The sequence below is a fragment of the Plasmodium coatneyi genome, chromosome 12 (genome assembly GCF_001680005.1).
Source record: "Plasmodium coatneyi strain Hackeri chromosome 12, complete sequence".
NCBI classification, from domain to species: Eukaryota; Apicomplexa; class Aconoidasida; order Haemosporida; family Plasmodiidae; genus Plasmodium; species Plasmodium coatneyi.
This window is the reverse complement of record NC_033567.1, coordinates 1,541,421-1,558,267: the sequence shown is the minus strand read 5'-3', so window position 1 is coordinate 1,558,267 and position 16,847 is coordinate 1,541,421. Positions and strand designations below refer to the sequence as shown.

The 16,847-nt window shown below is 37.5% G+C and overlaps 4 protein-coding genes across 4 annotated transcripts; 2 read left to right on the top strand and 2 right to left on the bottom strand.

Moving 5' to 3' along the window:
* Nucleotides 1–887: 887 nt before the first annotated feature.
* On the top strand, nucleotides 888–2,843 carry PCOAH_00040160 (Uncharacterized protein; the record flags this gene model as incomplete). Its single annotated transcript, XM_020060804.1, has 1 exon — nucleotides 888–2,843. One exon carries the CDS (start codon nucleotides 888–890, stop codon nucleotides 2,841–2,843), a length of 1,956 nt encoding a protein of 651 aa, XP_019916727.1.
* A 331-nt stretch (nucleotides 2,844–3,174) lies between these two features.
* On the bottom strand, nucleotides 3,175–5,768 carry PCOAH_00040150 (Protein phosphatase; the record flags this gene model as incomplete). Its single annotated transcript, XM_020060803.1, has 9 exons — nucleotides 3,175–3,216; nucleotides 3,486–3,587; nucleotides 3,768–3,918; nucleotides 4,050–4,182; nucleotides 4,365–4,472; nucleotides 4,666–4,729; nucleotides 4,949–5,096; nucleotides 5,298–5,424; nucleotides 5,732–5,768. The coding sequence occupies 9 exons, from the start codon at nucleotides 5,766–5,768 to the stop codon at nucleotides 3,175–3,177; spliced, it is 912 nt and encodes a 303-aa protein (XP_019917017.1).
* A 5,199-nt stretch (nucleotides 5,769–10,967) lies between these two features.
* On the top strand, nucleotides 10,968–13,649 carry PCOAH_00040140 (Rna helicase; the record flags this gene model as incomplete). The annotated part of the gene is made up of 1 exon (XM_020060802.1): nucleotides 10,968–13,649. The coding sequence occupies one exon, from the start codon at nucleotides 10,968–10,970 to the stop codon at nucleotides 13,647–13,649; it is 2,682 nt and encodes an 893-aa protein (XP_019916261.1).
* Nucleotides 13,650–15,394: 1,745 nt separating this feature from the next.
* On the bottom strand, nucleotides 15,395–16,496 carry PCOAH_00040130 (Uncharacterized protein; the record flags this gene model as incomplete). The annotated part of the gene is made up of 6 exons (XM_020060801.1): nucleotides 15,395–15,449; nucleotides 15,604–15,724; nucleotides 15,852–15,883; nucleotides 15,977–16,028; nucleotides 16,171–16,256; nucleotides 16,411–16,496. 6 exons carry the CDS (start codon nucleotides 16,494–16,496, stop codon nucleotides 15,395–15,397), a joined length of 432 nt encoding a protein of 143 aa, XP_019916304.1.
* Between the last annotated feature and the right edge of the window lie 351 nt (nucleotides 16,497–16,847).

Genomic DNA, 16,847 nt, shown 5'->3' with positions numbered 1-16,847 from the left:
GGAAGCCATCAAAGATTATTAAAAGGAGTATCACCCTTATGCCATTTTGCAGCATATCAAGCCGCACCACGCGGTGTTTTATCTTGCAAAGCCCCAAACTGGACTTTTGACAAAATCTGCACATACATAAATATTAACACCTCACGTTCGGGAATAATCCAATAACGCGCTCAAAATAGTGCACACATCAATTTTTATGGTATTTTTTTTCGTTCATTTTTTAAGCGGCTAAATTTTTTCAAATAAGTGGTGTATGCTCACATAAGGTGAAGAGCCTTGTTCTTGTTCTTTCCTTTATTTTTTTTTTCTTGCGAAAGGGGATGTGTAACTTGTATTCGTGCCTGTCGAAAGGCGTAAGAAGTATTCGGCTCAATGGGCATACGTATGCGCGCACAGGTGTATGAGGCTTTGCCTTTGCTTATACGTTTATAAGCGTTGTGCCGATTCGTATTACGGCACGTTTTTTCACTTGTGCCATTCCTATTTTTTAAGCTTAAAAAATTGGATTCCTCTTGTTTGGGTATGTAGAACGGGAACAAGTTTGTGCGTAGCACATAAATGGGCAAAGGCGGGTGTTGGATTTGCCTGCGTTTATTTTATTTCACATTATTTTTTTATTATTACTTTTATTAAATTGTTTCATGCGTCTCCCCCTTTTCATTCTTCAAGCACGCGAATATATGTTTATAAATGTATACATACGTACATACGTACGTACATACATACATACATACATACATACATACGTGTGGTTTCTTTTTTTTTGTTTTTTTTCCCTTTTTACCATTTTTCCACTTCCCATCAGTTTTAAAGTTGACTTCATTTCCTCCGATTTGATTATCCCCCACTTTCTAATCCTTTGATATTCCTCTTTTTTTTTTTGTACAATGAAAACGCAAAGAGGCCTATTCAGAAGGTATGCGAAGCAAGTTATCCAGAAGTTCATAAAGTACACAAAAAATTACGTAAAAGATATAACTGATGAGATAAATGTAAAATCATTTAAGAAATACAAGTACAACTTTTTTTTTGAATTTATTGGATCTTTTATATTTGTTTTTTTCATATCTGTGTATATGTTAAATTCAAACCAAAATGAGGAATACGTAATTAAACACACCAAGCAGATAAGCCCATACAAAAACAACGACATATTTATCCCAGGAGACAATCTCTTCGATAATGAAATTAACAATGTGCAGTACGGAAATGATTTAAATGGGCCAACAAATGTGGCCAGTATTTTACTGGAACACAAGAATAAAGGAGATGATGCAACTTTTAAAACGAAGGAGGAGCAGTCCAGTGTGGACCCAATGGTTAACAAAGCGGAAGGGAATAATGGAACAAATCGCCTGAATGGGAAAGAAAATATTGAACATGTTCCGGAAGGAACGAAGGACAGCATTGTGCAAACACATGAGAAGGGAAATGGAACCTCTGAAGAATATTTCCCAAATGATGGACAGACAAGTGTAAACGGGGTAAGTGCAAATAATGACGTGTTGAAATCTGTGGAGAAGGATGAGACGCAGAAGACGGATTCCCCAAATGGATACGATGAAAAGAGTGGGAGTCAACAAGAAGTTGTAACACAGTTAGGTAGGCCCAGCGAGGGGGTAACAGAAAAGAGCACCACTGCTGATACTGAAAGAGGGGACAACCAAGATATCCACAGTAGCCAAATGGAAGAAAAAAACGCAAAGGAAGCAACCAAAGAGGGACTGACCAAAAATGTCGGAACGGTTATTTTTAAAGACCATGTGAACGAATTCAGCAAGATAAAATTAAACGACATTAACAAAATCGATTTGGGAGATATCGATAAATACGAAGTGATGAAAGATTCGGGAAATAAACAAAATAGCAACCATGCAGTTTACTCGTTCTTTGGGTGTTTAATATATGTCTTATTTGTGATATTAGGGGCACACATCAATCCAGCATATACTTACGCGTTATGGCTAGTGGAGCCGAAAAAATATGGATTTGTAATTACCACATGTTACGTTACATTTCAGTACTTTGGGGGTATATTGGCAAGTATCCTATGCGCACATATGCACGGAAGTATATTTATTTATGCCCTGTTACCGAAGAAGGAAATTATGAAAACATTTTTTTGTGAATTTATCTCCACTTTCTTGCTAACCCTACTGTTGTTAAGTTTGTATAATTACAAAAAAAAATTTTTGGAAGAAAATAAAAATGAAAATTCTCTCCTTTTTAATACGGCAAAAGGAAAAAACATGACGTCACTGTACACCTTTAGCAGTTATGAAGATATATACGGAAGTGATGCTTTTAATTCATCCACCTGGGGAGGCAAAAATGAAAACTTCATCTTCCATGTGGATAATAAATATATAAAATATATAATGAATCATATATTTTATTTACTGTTCATTTTTTTTTCATTATTATTTTTTGTTTTTGTAACAAATACGACGTTAAATCCAATGTTTTCCACGTCGACATTGTACACTTACTTGTACTTTAAATTTTTTCAAGCGAATGGTTCTTTTCATATTTCCTCAGTCGTGTTGTCTTTTTTAAGTATTTCCAAAATATTGCAATTGGTGAAGTTATACATTACGTCGTTACCCCTGTGGGTGGGGCCTTATGTCGGGTCAGCCTTTGCAACAGCCTTTATGAAATTGTTCAAGGAAGGAGAAGAAGAAATTGTAAACGTCATTGACACCAATTTGTATAGCAGTAACAGAAGGAATGAGACGATGCCGCTGATTGGGAAACATAACGTCAAGCGAAATGCCTACCTCGTGGAATATGATGATAATATTCACTATAATTCGAGCAACTACTTAATTCCGAGTGTCTTCTAATGATGCATTATCAGGGCGCTATTTTTTGTACAGGCAACACAAGGATGGGTGGTCCTTTGCCCCACATTTGTTGCGGCTAACGTCCGTTCTGTTGTGCAACTTCCTCCATACGCGCGTATGCCAGCACGGAAGTGTGTACTGAATTCTTTTTTATACCTCATTTGGCTAGCCCATTTGGCTACCCCCCTTATTTTGGCCCACTTATTTACCGCCTTTTTTTATCTTATTTTTTTTTGTTTTCTCTTGTTGCAATAATTAAAATTTGTTGTCCATGTGAATCAAACTTAATCAAAAACACCCCCCTCTCCTCATTCCTTCTAATTAACCCTTTTTATTTGTGTAAGAACTTTATCAAAATAACGGTGACATTGTCCTAAAAATGGGAAAAAGGGGACACCAAATTGCGGCAGTAATGCGGTAAACGAACGCGCATAAACCAACGCGGCCCCTTCGGTCCAGCTGCCTAATTCTCTACTGAACGATTCTTATGCCGTGGCGTTGATTATACAAAGTGCGACGTCGCAAGAGGGGGCGCGCACACACATACATATGCACATACATATACACATGCTCTGGAATGAAAAAAGGACCTCCTTAACGAACAGCTGCCAAACCATCCAGCCCTCACTGTCCCTCACATACCTGTGACTTCTTATCCACAATGGCATGCTCAACCATAATTCTACAAACATTTTGGGCGTCAAACACAGTTTTCTTCTTTTCCACATTTACCATCCTTTCTTCCTGTCAAGTGAAAACATCGCAGTGTGGTGTCAATAAGTGTTAAAAGAACGTTGCGAAGGTCGAGTGATAAGTTACACTCACGCAGGCACTAGCAAACATTTGCACAACCCCTCATACGCACACTTCATTTCAATTGAGGGAAGTAGCGCACTGTGACTCCTTCTCTCGCTTCAGCTGTACCTTCCTAGACAAAGCGACTATCTCATTCGTTATATGGTTCACATCCACAAAGCTGAAAAAACCATCCGTGCCCATGATAATAAAATTGTCGTCCGAGCTGATTTTAAATTTTTTGAATGTCCCTGTGCAGAGCAATCCGTATTTCTTCAGCCTATTTTTTGGGGGGAGAACAAATAGGGAGAAAAAAAAATGGTTATACAAGTGTATGCACATAGACATATATGAACACATGTGCGTACGCTCCCAATGGTCAGATGGAAGTTCCCCTTTTCTCCAACTTACATGAGATCCCCAAAGGCCCTCGTCACATCGATAATATCATTCACTCGGCCATTTTCGATCCTTCCACCATGTTTGATAATTCTCTCCTTTTCGGAAAGCACCCAAGGTTTATGGATATCCACTAGGTCTATAGCTGCGCGGGTATTTAAAAAAAAAAAAAAAAGGTGACCACATATGTGTGTATATATACGTACATATAATGGCGAATGTTAAGGTGGATAACCACGCAGTGGTGAAAGTTTCCCCTAAGAGAAAAGCCAATTTAAGGATTTTCCCCTCTACACATCATTTTAGGGAACCAATTTTAGGACGCACCTTGGTTGGCATTATTCAGAAATCTGCACAGATACGCCGATGAGTCTCCTATATTTATTATATACGCATAATCATCCTTAATTAAAATAATTACACATGTAGCTCCGTCTGCAAAATAAGGAAAAATTAAACAGAAGGGAGTGACCCCCACGCATAAATCAACAGGTAAATACTATCACTAGTAATGTGATGAGGACACCTTTTTTTTTTCAAGTTCAAATATGTGCTGTGTAGAAAATCTGATAGTTTTGCATTTCCTCTTTTTCGGGGACTCTACTTTTTAATAACCTTTTCGTTTTACCTTTGCACCCGGGAAACTGCACGGATAATTTTTCGTCGATTTTTTTGCACGCATTATTTACACCCTAAGAAAATTACAATATGGTAGCCGTGAGCACATGAAGAAGAGAAGAATCACGCCAAGGGTACACTTATATTTATAAAAAAAAAACTGTACACTTGCAAACTATAGTGTATTTATATAAAGTGGCATAAGACAAAAGTTGCCCCTTTTTTAACGTGTCCTTGAAGGCGGAATGGCTACCCATACCAGCAGCATCAAATGTGCTAATTTTAAAACTTACAATTCTTATGAAGTGGTCTGGTATTGGAAGAGTCTCATCGTAGGTCTCCTGATTGGCCGCAAAACTGTTAGACAATTCCTGTGCCAGATTTTTCTTCAAAAATGTTGCGGTGTTTTTTCCGTTATGTCCATCGATCAGGCAAAAGCAGCTGCAAAAATGGGGAAAAGGGAAAAAGGTGCGAACTGTGTGGAGGAATCTTACCCAAGAGGATGGCGCATCAGGAAGGGGGGTAAGTGGGACAACAAAAACCATGTCAAAGGAATACAAAATTATGGGAATCACTATGAATGACACAAGTAGAACCCCCTAAATGGAGGTATATGCAATGTTTAATGCACATTTCTATTACGAAAAATTAAAATTGGGGTGCAAGCTCTTATTGAAGGTCTTCAAATTTTCGCAGATAAAAAACTCATCTTCGTATGTCTTCTTTACGCCCTTTTCGCCATACCCATCACTGACTATTGTGTAATTTTCTGGCGAGAAGAAGAATGAGCAAGAGGTAGACATGTGCAACGTGTGCAACCTAGTACGGGTAACATGCGTTACATACAATTTGGTGGTATAGAAACACCGCTAAAAAATAGACTTTCAAATTTATATAGGAATTGCACTTGGGTGTAAATCCACAAAGTAGTCCTGCCAAGCGGCGTTTACTCCAAAGAGAGTGCAAGCAGGTATGTACGTTTCTATATGCATGCACAGTTTGAATAATTAATGGGCTTCCCATTATTTGTTTCGCAGAATGATAAGCGTTTTTTTTTTTTTTTTTTTTTTCATTACTCATGGGTATTACGTGTGCTCCTCCAACTACTGGCATTTTTGCGAATGAGATAAGTGAAGGTGGAAGATGCAGTGCAGCAAGGCGCAAAGCGGAACGACAAGACGTGAAACCTCCCGGGAAAATGCGGAATAACACGATGCAGCTCCTTCCCCCCCTCACTAAATACAAACTCTGAGGGAACAAATTTAAAAAAACAAAACAAAATCACACAAAAAAAAAAAAAAAGAAAAAGGACCCCCTTTTTACGTATTTTAAAAGGGGTTGTAAAATGCACAAGATAAAAAAAAAAAAAAAAATGTATCTATTAGGAGAATCAATTTTGTAACTGAAAATTTGGATGCAAATTCGTAAAACCGACGGGGTGGAGTGCTGCACAGCACAGAACTAACATGAAGTTCTCTGCCCTTTGGAACCAAGAAAAATTTCGCACAGTAGAAGTACGCATGATACCTTTTTGCCTTATTTTAACAAAGTGCTTTTAAATATGCACAGTTATGTAGTAACTACACCTTAGGTGCAATTTCCTTATATTATTTTTTAACCTTTTTTTTATCCTGGCATCACCATCTGTGTTTCTAAAAGAATATGAGAAAACGAATAAAACGGGCTTAATATGATTTGGGGTTCCTCGTCGAAAAGTGTAAAAAAAGAAGGAAAAACTTTTTTTTTTTTTACTACTCTGTTGTGATAACTTAATTGATCATTTTCCCCACAAAATGGAACTCCAGTTGTACCCCTTTTATAAAAACAAAATGAGGCGCAAAGCATAAGTCATGACTAGATCGTTGCCGTTTGGTGGTAAATATATACCTTTACGCAAAGGTACGTATATATAAATGGCATGTTCACACACACGTGTATACACAGATGGGCAAACATTTCTCTGTGAACCCTGGGAATCATAACGATGAAGAGGTAGTCCTCTTTTATCCTTTATTGTTCTTCAAACATGTTCAGGACATATATGCGTATAATGGGGCTTTAAATGCGAACCTTCATAAAGAAAAAAAAAAAAAATACACCTTAAAATGTTGTGTAAATCGTACATGTGCTGAATTTGAACTAGTCCTACATACCCCAGCGGAACAAAAAAAAAAAAAAAAAAAAAAAAAAAGCCTTCCCCCAGTATTATTTTCCCGCACATTTACTTGTACGAGGGAATACTGTTGTTTATTTTGCGAAAATGATCCAAGTGTTCGCAAAAAAAATGAAGGAACGAAAATACGCCGTAGACCAACTCTTGTTACATAATGATTTGTGACGAAGCAGCAAGGTGATATGCACCATGGAGACCACAACTTTCTATGGGAGGAAAAAAACGGAAAACAGGATCGCATCTTCTTCACCTTTTGTAATGTTGAAGAGGTACATCATATATCATATATATATTTTTTTTTCGTTTTATTTTTCTACATATTTTGCGTTATTTTTCAATTGTTTTCAATTTTTTGCTGCACACTCCGTTCGGCATATATGATGGGAAAAAGGAAACCCTGGAGAATTAACACGTGTGCACATGCTGTTACATTTTGGCGCACCTACTCACCCGTGCACGCAGTGCGCCCGGAACCTTCGTCTACCACAACATTCAGCGCGGATCGCGTGGCGCACAATTCATTTGGTAGTATGCAAGAATTATTCATATTAAGGCTAAGAAGCGTTAAAAACATAGTCTATCCTATTCTGCTTTTCGTTTTCGCATAGGTGTATGTTTGTTGTGGTGTGCTACGCCATGCCACGCCTGTGCGTCTTGTTTCCCCTTACAAATAAAGTGTGCACGCAAATGTTCGTTAAGCTTAAGATCAACGTGCATAAATGACATTAATCTTATAACAGAATGAGAAAAAAAAAAAAAAAAAACTGCATTGTTCACGCTATGCGTATAATTCATGAACGTGTAGGACAGATTTACGGCAGTGTTAAGTTTTGTAAGAATAAATTGATCTTTCCTTAATGGCGCCATGATGGTTCATTTTTCCTTTCCTTAACGCGGTTTTCCTTTTTCCCGGCTCATCCTATTTTTTCTAAATGGAAGCAACAGGAGGCGGCAACGAAAATTATTACACATGAAGATAGGAATGAAATATATATGCACATGTGAATTCATAAATAAATACGTACACCCATGCATGCGCCCTCCACATGTGTGCATTACACAAACGTTCACTTTCCTCTCAGCAGAAAGCACTTAAATTTCACTGCAGCTCGAGTATATACATGTTTCTGCTTTCCGAAAATTTACACAGGAGTATTTTTTTGTTGTTTTTTCACGAACATGTGTGAAGATAGTATATAGCCTACACATATGGTTAAAAAAAAAAATAAGAATAAAAGGAAGAAGAAAAATTGCCCATTCGTCGGGAAACCTATACAGTGTTTTAAACTCTTGGGAAGAAAAAAAAAAAAAAATTAACATCACCTTTTACGGAAATGTATATACTTCGTGCGAATATTTTATATGCCATTCTCGTGCAAGTTAATACCAAATGCATACAGTGTGCCGCACCATATGGTTAAATTGCGGAATTTTTTTATTCAGGTAGGGTGAACTGTTATACTTTACATCTTATGCTCATTTTACACTTTGTTCTTTTCTCAAACTTAGTGAATCTCGCAGTTGCGGTGAAATAAATTCTGCATTTATTGAACCACTGTGGTGTACAATAGCACATAAGCGTGCTGCTCGTGCATAGGTGTATATGCTATATATCTGTATCATGCGCAAGGTGGCTGCTGGAATGTGCCATTTTGTGCAATAATGCCTTTTCGTTGCTTTGCAAACGCAGAGCACAGCGGCAAGGTGTGTGGAACCACGTGATTTACTTTACCCATTTTTACTGCTTGAAGAATTGCGCCTTCTGGCGGTGACGCAATTCAACAGCGATGTGAACTGATGTACGTACGTGTAACTTACGCATACGTGCATTGGCATAAGCATACATATATGATGGTACCTTATGCTTAACAACTTATGCGAAGCTCATTTAGCAGCACAGTGCAACCATTTTAAACCACCATTGCACTTATGGTGTAATTTTTTTTTTTTTTTTTTGGCCTATCTTTAAGCAGCCACGTGTTCACTCATTCACTGCTTCATTGATTGCGTTTTTTCTACAATTCATAGAGCATGCACACAGTACTTTCCATTTGCTCTTCAAAGGGGAAAATTTTTTATGCGTACTTTCCTTTATTTGGCGAAGCATGAGCAATAAGAAATCGAGAACATTCACTCGTTCGCACAAGATATACATGCGTTTGTGTTATATATGTACATATAATTATATGTGTACTTTTATATATGCACAATTACGTGCGTGCTGCTTAAATAATTTACCCAGCAACAATATATATTTATTTTATTCGCGAACTGTGTACCTCATGCCCCACTCCACCATTACTTTGCGTAAACTTATACGTACACTCCAAAACTGCTTAGCCGTTAAGCGCGCACAAGTTACTTTATATATTATTTTATACCATCTAGCAGCAGCATACAGTGTTACTTACACCAGTATATAACGTCTGTTTATACAATATTCTTTTATACCTCTGGTGTATTCTTCCTATGTATGCAAAAAAAAAAAAAAAATTACGAATTGGTTGTAAATTCTTTACCATATGAACCATTTAAGTATTTCCACTTGTTTTTCAAGTTCGGAGCCTTTTTCACCTTTTTTTTTTTATATGGGTATGAGCCCACCCCCCCTTTGGCGCGTTTAATCAGTTTTACTTAAAAAGAGTACGCAATTTTATTGTGGTGTACGTGTGGCCTACAAGTACGCGGGTTCCGTATACGTGTACATTGGCGCATATATACATATATATGCTCAAACATATATGTTTATCCATATATGCCTACATTTATATGTGCTTATATGTACGCATGTTACCGCGCTTGCACGCACTTACGCGTACGTACATAATTCCTACATATGATGATGTACCTTGTACGCATGTACATGAAAAAAAAGTGAATATCGTATGTTTTCACATAATTATATATATCGGCCATGCACGCACGCTTTTTGTGCGTACCTGTACGAAATACATACGTTTTAAGTACATGTTCACGTATGTATAAAATTCCACATACGCTTTTTCTTCATGCAACTTCACGAAACAACCCCTGCCGAGGGTGAATTATAAAGCGTAGCACCATTTTTATAAAGAGTAAAAATTATTTTATTTTTAAACTTTTTTGTTTGAGCACGTCATTCCCCCCCAAAATATATATACATAATATATGCATAATATATACATGTTTATGTATGCGAAAAAGATATATTTATATATACATGTGAGCATACCTGCCCTTTGTATTCATTTTTTACAATTTGAAGCGTTGGTTTTTTTCTTTCTTCCCACATTGTAAAATTATATAAAAATATATATGTAATAATATACATGTGATATATATATGTGCTTGGTGAGTAGCTTCGCAAGCATTTACGAGTGCTTTATATAGCTTATACTCCTTTTTCCCCATTTGCAGCAACAGTTCATTTATGTGGCACGAAGTAGAAGCTGCGCTTTTTATTTTTATTTACGCTATTTATTCCCATTTTCTGTACTGCGAATGCATACATATATATGTACTCGAATGTAAGCAGTTAAAGCACAATAAAATAAAAACGTAGGTACGCCCGCATTGCTGCTACCTTCAAATCGCATATATAATTGCGGTGGATAGCAAGAAAAAAAAGCGAGCAAAAGGGAATTTTCGATATAACAATTAAAAAAAACAGATAGTAGAAACATATTAAAAAGGAATAAAAATAGGTACAAGAAATAGAAAAAAAAAAAAAAAAACATAAAATATTTCCAACGCGAAATAAAACCAAAAAGAAACAAAAAAATCGAAAAAAACTCAAAAAAATAAAAAAAAGCAGAAAGCGAATATTCCTTGTACCACTGGTAGAAACCTGAAACCACAAGTGGTAAGCAAAGAGAAGAAATTTTAATTGTTATATCTTAAAAGAAAAGTAAAAGAAGGAAAATTTCCTTTTCTCAAAAAAAAAAGAACATTTGAGAACAGCCAAATACAGCTGACAACGAAAGTACATTTTTTTTTCAGAAAAAAACGAAATTAAAAAAATTGGGGAAAAAGTCCCAAATAGCAGTAAAAAGAATCGCCCTGAAGGCGTATTATACGTCGCTTCAATAAATATATAGAAAAAAAACGCATTAAGGGGGGCATTAAACGCGCCTCACAGTCATTACGTCAAAACTGCAACTATGAATTACGGTAACAATAACATGAACACTGTGGGCTTTAACGAAGGCGATGATGACAGAAGCACGTACGTTAGAAACAACTACATGTCTAACATGAACGAATCTCCTTCGTACAACCAGGGGAAAAACATGCAGATGGAGGAAAATGCTAATCCACACATGTTTAACCAAATGAGAAACAAAAGGGAAGTAAGCAACAACGTGATGACCGCCGGTGGAAATGGAAACCCTGGAAACAGGAATTTTTACGATGGCAATGTGAACAGCGATGGCTACATGATGGGAGGAGACGGTGCTGTGAGAAGTTCAGAAAATGGCATGACTGGATCAGGATATGTAAACTACTCAGATAATGGCAACAACAATAGCAACAGCACCAACAGCAGTAACAACAACAACGTTGGTGGAGGAAACCAAGACAACAGTTATAAAAAAAAATTCGGAAATAACAACTATCATGAAAATCCAAGTAACGAGAAGAATCCCGTAGGGATGTCTCCACATCACCAGCATAAGAAAGGAGGTGCAGGAGGCGCCGGCGGAAATTTCATGGATAGGGGTAACATGAATAAAAGTAAAATCGAAAACGGAATGATCTCTAGCAATGTACGAACGAACAGTGCGAACGATCCAAGTAACGACAACACGAATAACAACAACAATAATAATAACAATAATTACAATTATGAGAAGCCAAGATATAAGCCCCCCATGCTTAGAAACCAGCCAAACACGAACAGGAGCAACTTTGGAAGAATGAACTATAACAGGGGATCAGGTGGAGGAGGAAATCCAGCGTTTGGAAGAAATCATAACGTCCCCAAAACGGCGTGGGCAAATAGAGATAATAGAAGATATTACCCAGAAAAGGAAGAAGAAATATATGCCAATGTGAAGAATGAAAAGGGGGTCAATTTCGATTTGTACGATAGTATCCCAGTGGAAATAAAAGGATACAATAGCGAGAATATCATTCCAATAGATAATTTCGATGACGTAGGATTAAATTTGCATGAAATATTGTTAGCCAATATTAAGAGAGTAAATTACGACAAAACAACCCCGATACAGAAATACAGTTTAAGTATCATTATGAATAAGAATGATCTAATTGGGGTTGCCCAGACAGGAAGTGGAAAAACGGCAGGATATCTCCTACCCATCATTAACCATATGTTATTAAATGATCCACCTAAGCATACCTACTATGAGGAAAACCAGAGAAGCTCCAGCTATTATTATAACAGAGTTTGCTTACCCGTATGTTTAATTCTAGCCCCCACGAGAGAATTAGCAGTGCAAATTTTTTATGACTCGAAGAAGTTTTGCTTCGAAACGGGAATTAAGCCAGTGGTTCTATACGGAGGTAGTAATATCAAAATGCAACTATCCAACTTGGACAAAGGGGCGGACATAATTGTTGCAACTCCAGGAAGATTAAACGACATTTTGGAGAAGGGAAAAATTAAACTCTTCCTCACGTCCTTCTTAGTTCTAGATGAAGCAGATCGAATGCTGGACATGGGATTTTCTCCACAGATAAGAAGCATAATGTATGATTATGACATGCCAGGAAATGATAACGAATCTCGTATGAACACAAACCAAATGGAATACAAACGATACACAAACGAAATTGTGAAAAGACAAACCATCATGTTTAGTGCCACGTTTAGGAAGGAAATACAAGTGCTAGCCAAGGAGTATTTATACAATTATACCTTTTTACAAATCGGCAAAGTTGGAAGTACAAATGAATATATTAAACAAAATTTGATATACATAGAGGAAGAAAACAAATGTAATTATCTGCTAAAATTGTTATCCGAAAATAACAACGGGTTAACCATTATTTTTGTGGAAACAAAGAGAAAGGCAGACATATTAGAACGATTCCTTAACAGCCAAAAGTTAAATGCCGTATGTATTCATGGGGACAAGAGCCAAGACGAAAGAGAGAGAGCTTTAAAATTATTCAAAAGGGGAATCAAAAATATGTTAGTAGCAACAGATGTAGCTGCTAGAGGTCTCGATATATCCAACATTAAGCACGTCATTAATTTTGACCTACCCAGCAATATAGACGATTATATTCATAGAATAGGTAGAACAGGTAGAGCCGGAAATATAGGAATTGCTACATCATTCGTTAATGATGACAACAGGAATATATTTAAAGATTTGTTAGCCACGTTGGAAGAATGTAACCAGGCTATACCACGCTGGTTCCTCAATTTGGTCATGAGATACACAGCAAGTGCGAAATCGAATAGAACATTCAGATACAATAAGCCAAGCAAAGGAGGTAGGGGAAACTTCTCCAGGTATAACAACAATAGCAACTTTGGATTTAGCCAAAGTGGAAGCGGCAACAACCCCTTTAACAATAACTCGTACAACCAGCACTCCCCATTCAGTAACAACCAACACGGCATGGGGAACAACAGCGGGTTCTCCAGCTCCCCCTTTAATAACAACAACAGTGGCATGTATGGAAACAGCGGCTTTAACAACAATGGTGGTGGAAGCAGCCCTTATGGAAATAACTCAGGAGGAATGAACCCATTCAACAGTAACAGCAACGGCAAGTTTAACAACAACTACGGGCATAAGAAGTTTGACGATCAGAGGTTCCAGAGGTCGAATTTTCAGGGCGCTGACGAGAGTGTAGACGGTTGGTAAAAGCCAACGGAAGGGGATCACAACCTATGGTAGATAACAGCGAAGCGTATAAGCAGCGGATCACACGGAACGACTTTAAAGGGAGAAACAAACATCCCTTACTGAACGCATACCTTTTTCATCTTTGAGAAGACTTTATTTTTCAGAGCATTTTTTTTTTTTTTTTCAATCTTCCCAATCGGCGTGAAGCGTTAAGCAACGCAAATCCGTTAGTAGCCACTTTATGCCGCTTTTACCTTTACGGACACCTTTGCGCGCGGAAAAATGCACAAGTCCTATCGTAGCACTGCGGATTATGAAGCACGATGCCCTTTTTCGAGGGAATAAAAGAGGAAGAAACAAAATAATAGAAATTGCTGACCAGTGGACGTGAGAACCCAAGTGGAAAGACCCTTACTTCCCAGGTCCACAGACGTCCACAATCCATGTTTTGTGTAACTGCAATTGTAACTAAGTTTTTACTTTTACCCCCACGTGTAGTCACTAATTATTCATGCACTTGTTCAAAAATCATATTTTTTTATTTTCAGTACTTTTTTTATGAGAATTTTATGAGTAATGTTGCCGAGGTTGGGCATACACGTATTCGTCGTATGTGCGTGTGCATGTGAGTACTTTTACGTGCGCGTACGAATGCATATGCGTCTGTGTAGAGGTGTGTCCGAATTGACCCACGTTTAATACTAGAAAGGATTATTATAAAGTTGAATACCCCAATTTAATAATATTTCTTCGCCAAAGCCATTTGTACCCAAATAGTAAATTCCTATTTTATTAGTACACCGTATTTTATTATGCTCACCGTATTTTACTATGCGCACCGTATTTTATTATGACCCCCTGCTTCACCGTATTATGCATTGCTATGCCGTACTGTGGGTCGTATTATACGGCGCATTACACTGTATCATATGACATCCCCAATATTATACACGATATGTTCGCATACTATATTTACGATGTTTTAGAGAATACGATAAGATGTTTTACTATTTTCCAATATACAATGTGCACGGTCTAGTGTTTCCTTTTTTTTTTTTTTTTACATGTGTGTATCCAAAGCATATGTTATTACAATTTTTACTTTTTTTACAATTTATCTGTATATGTATGTATAGCCGCGTATCTCTATGTATGTGTACAAAATTAAATGTAAATCAGCAATTAATGTAATTAATATATCTCTTACATGAGTAAAAAAAAAAAAATGAAAAAAAAAAAAAAGAAAAAAAAGAAATTCATTAAAAAATTAAAGCTGAAAATTGTAGCATATATAATCTATATATCAAATACTGCATTTATAACTTTACCTGTACATATATGTACACATTTTTTAAATTCCCACAAAAACTTACAACTCAAAAGGTTAAATTTTTACACTTCAAAGGTAGCCATGCGGGGGTGAAGGAAGTTTTTCCATTTGCCCGCCGAGCGTTTCGACTTAGTCTACTTTGTTCCTTGCGGTCTGATCCGCTTTCCTTGTGGGGGGTTATTCCATTTTGATGTAGGCATAAAGCTCTGCACACACACCCTGTCATAGCGCAATAGGGAACCCGCTTATACGAAACAAACAGAATGGAATTTTCCATCGCTCTTTTATTTTTTACAAAATTGTGAAAATTCAAATGGAACATTAACAGGCGAATACTCGGAGTAGCGTGCGTCTACGTTACAGTCCTGGTGGAAGAGGACGGGCCGACCATATCATCTTGAGAAGGGGGGATTTTGTACCATAGGCCATAACGCTATGACGCCTTTTTCACCAAATTTAGGTAATCTTCCGGTTCGTCTTTTTCATACCTATGCGCAGGAGCAAAAGAGCAAATAAGGGATGATCAGAGAGTGAGAAAATGAGCACCTATACATGTGCACGGATTGGAAAATTATATTTGAGGAAGGAACAGTTGGTATATTCTTCTTTTCCTTTTCTTTTTTCCCCTTTTCATGTGCTTACATCTGGGCGACGTTGTTGGCTATGCCTTCATTGGCGCTCTCCTTCAAGTTCAGCTGAATCAGTTTGCTAATGGTGTTCCGGCTTAGGTACATGGCGTGCACATACAGGAAGGAGCAGGAAGCTGCGCAGGGAGGTAAACAGGTGAGGAGTTCGCTCAAGTTCGACATATGCAGACAGACACATGTCAACACATGGAGAGAAAACGAAATAAACTTGGAACGTTCATCCGGGTGAATATTTATGATTACTTGTTAGTCCAAAGACATCAGGCAAAAGGGGTCTAAAGGGTAAAAAAAAAAATTAAGTAAAAATGTGAGAATATTTTTCTCAGTTTCCATATGCACACATATATATAGTTGTGTGTCGCAGTAACCTGAACATGAAGAACTTCACGCGTCTTAACTTCCGGAAGGTTGCCAGAATGCCTTCGAAAAAAATATAAGATACACAGATGCACATGTGTATGTGCACGAGGGGGTCATTATCCCCCATGATTTGTAAAGATGCATTAACGTTACATGCCCATTAAAGGTGAAACAGATATGTGTACTCTTCCTTGCACCTAACCTAAAGCCGTTAGAATCGCGAAGGAGTGGGAAACGTAGTTATTTTCATTGATTATTTTTAGCTCTTCGACATTTGCCTTTTCTTTGCTGAAAGGGTAGGAATGTATACGTGAAGGTAATTACACACTGTCTTGGGAAAGGGGGGCATCTTTATTCGAGTGCCCCACAGGTGGGGGATAAACACATGGCAAGAATATGCAATATCTGTGCGTCCACTTGGAGCGTTCGTTTTTCCCTTTACTTATGGCTCACAAAGGTGTTAACTTTTCTTATGGTCTTGATGCAAGTGAAGGTTCTGTACCAGTCATAAAATATGTTATAATCCATTTTTCTTCAAGGGGGAAAAGAAGCAAAAATCGAAAGAAGCAACAACTAGCGAAAGATGGTAGAAGCACATGCAGGATCCCCTTTGCATCACCCTTTGGACTAGGAACAATTGTGGGTGCGCAGTTGCTCCTGTATCTATACACGCATGTAACACATTATATTCCCCCATAAAAAAGAATTCGCAATTTTTTTTTTTTTTTTACTGGAATAACTAAAAAAGTGTGGATAATATGTACAAGCGGAAAAGAGAAAGTGACCCCGAACGAGTTAGCTGAGCCGGTGCTTCCTTACCCCTTCGCACGAGGCACCCTTCACTTTGCAGCGCGCCCTCTACATTTCGGTACTAAAAAT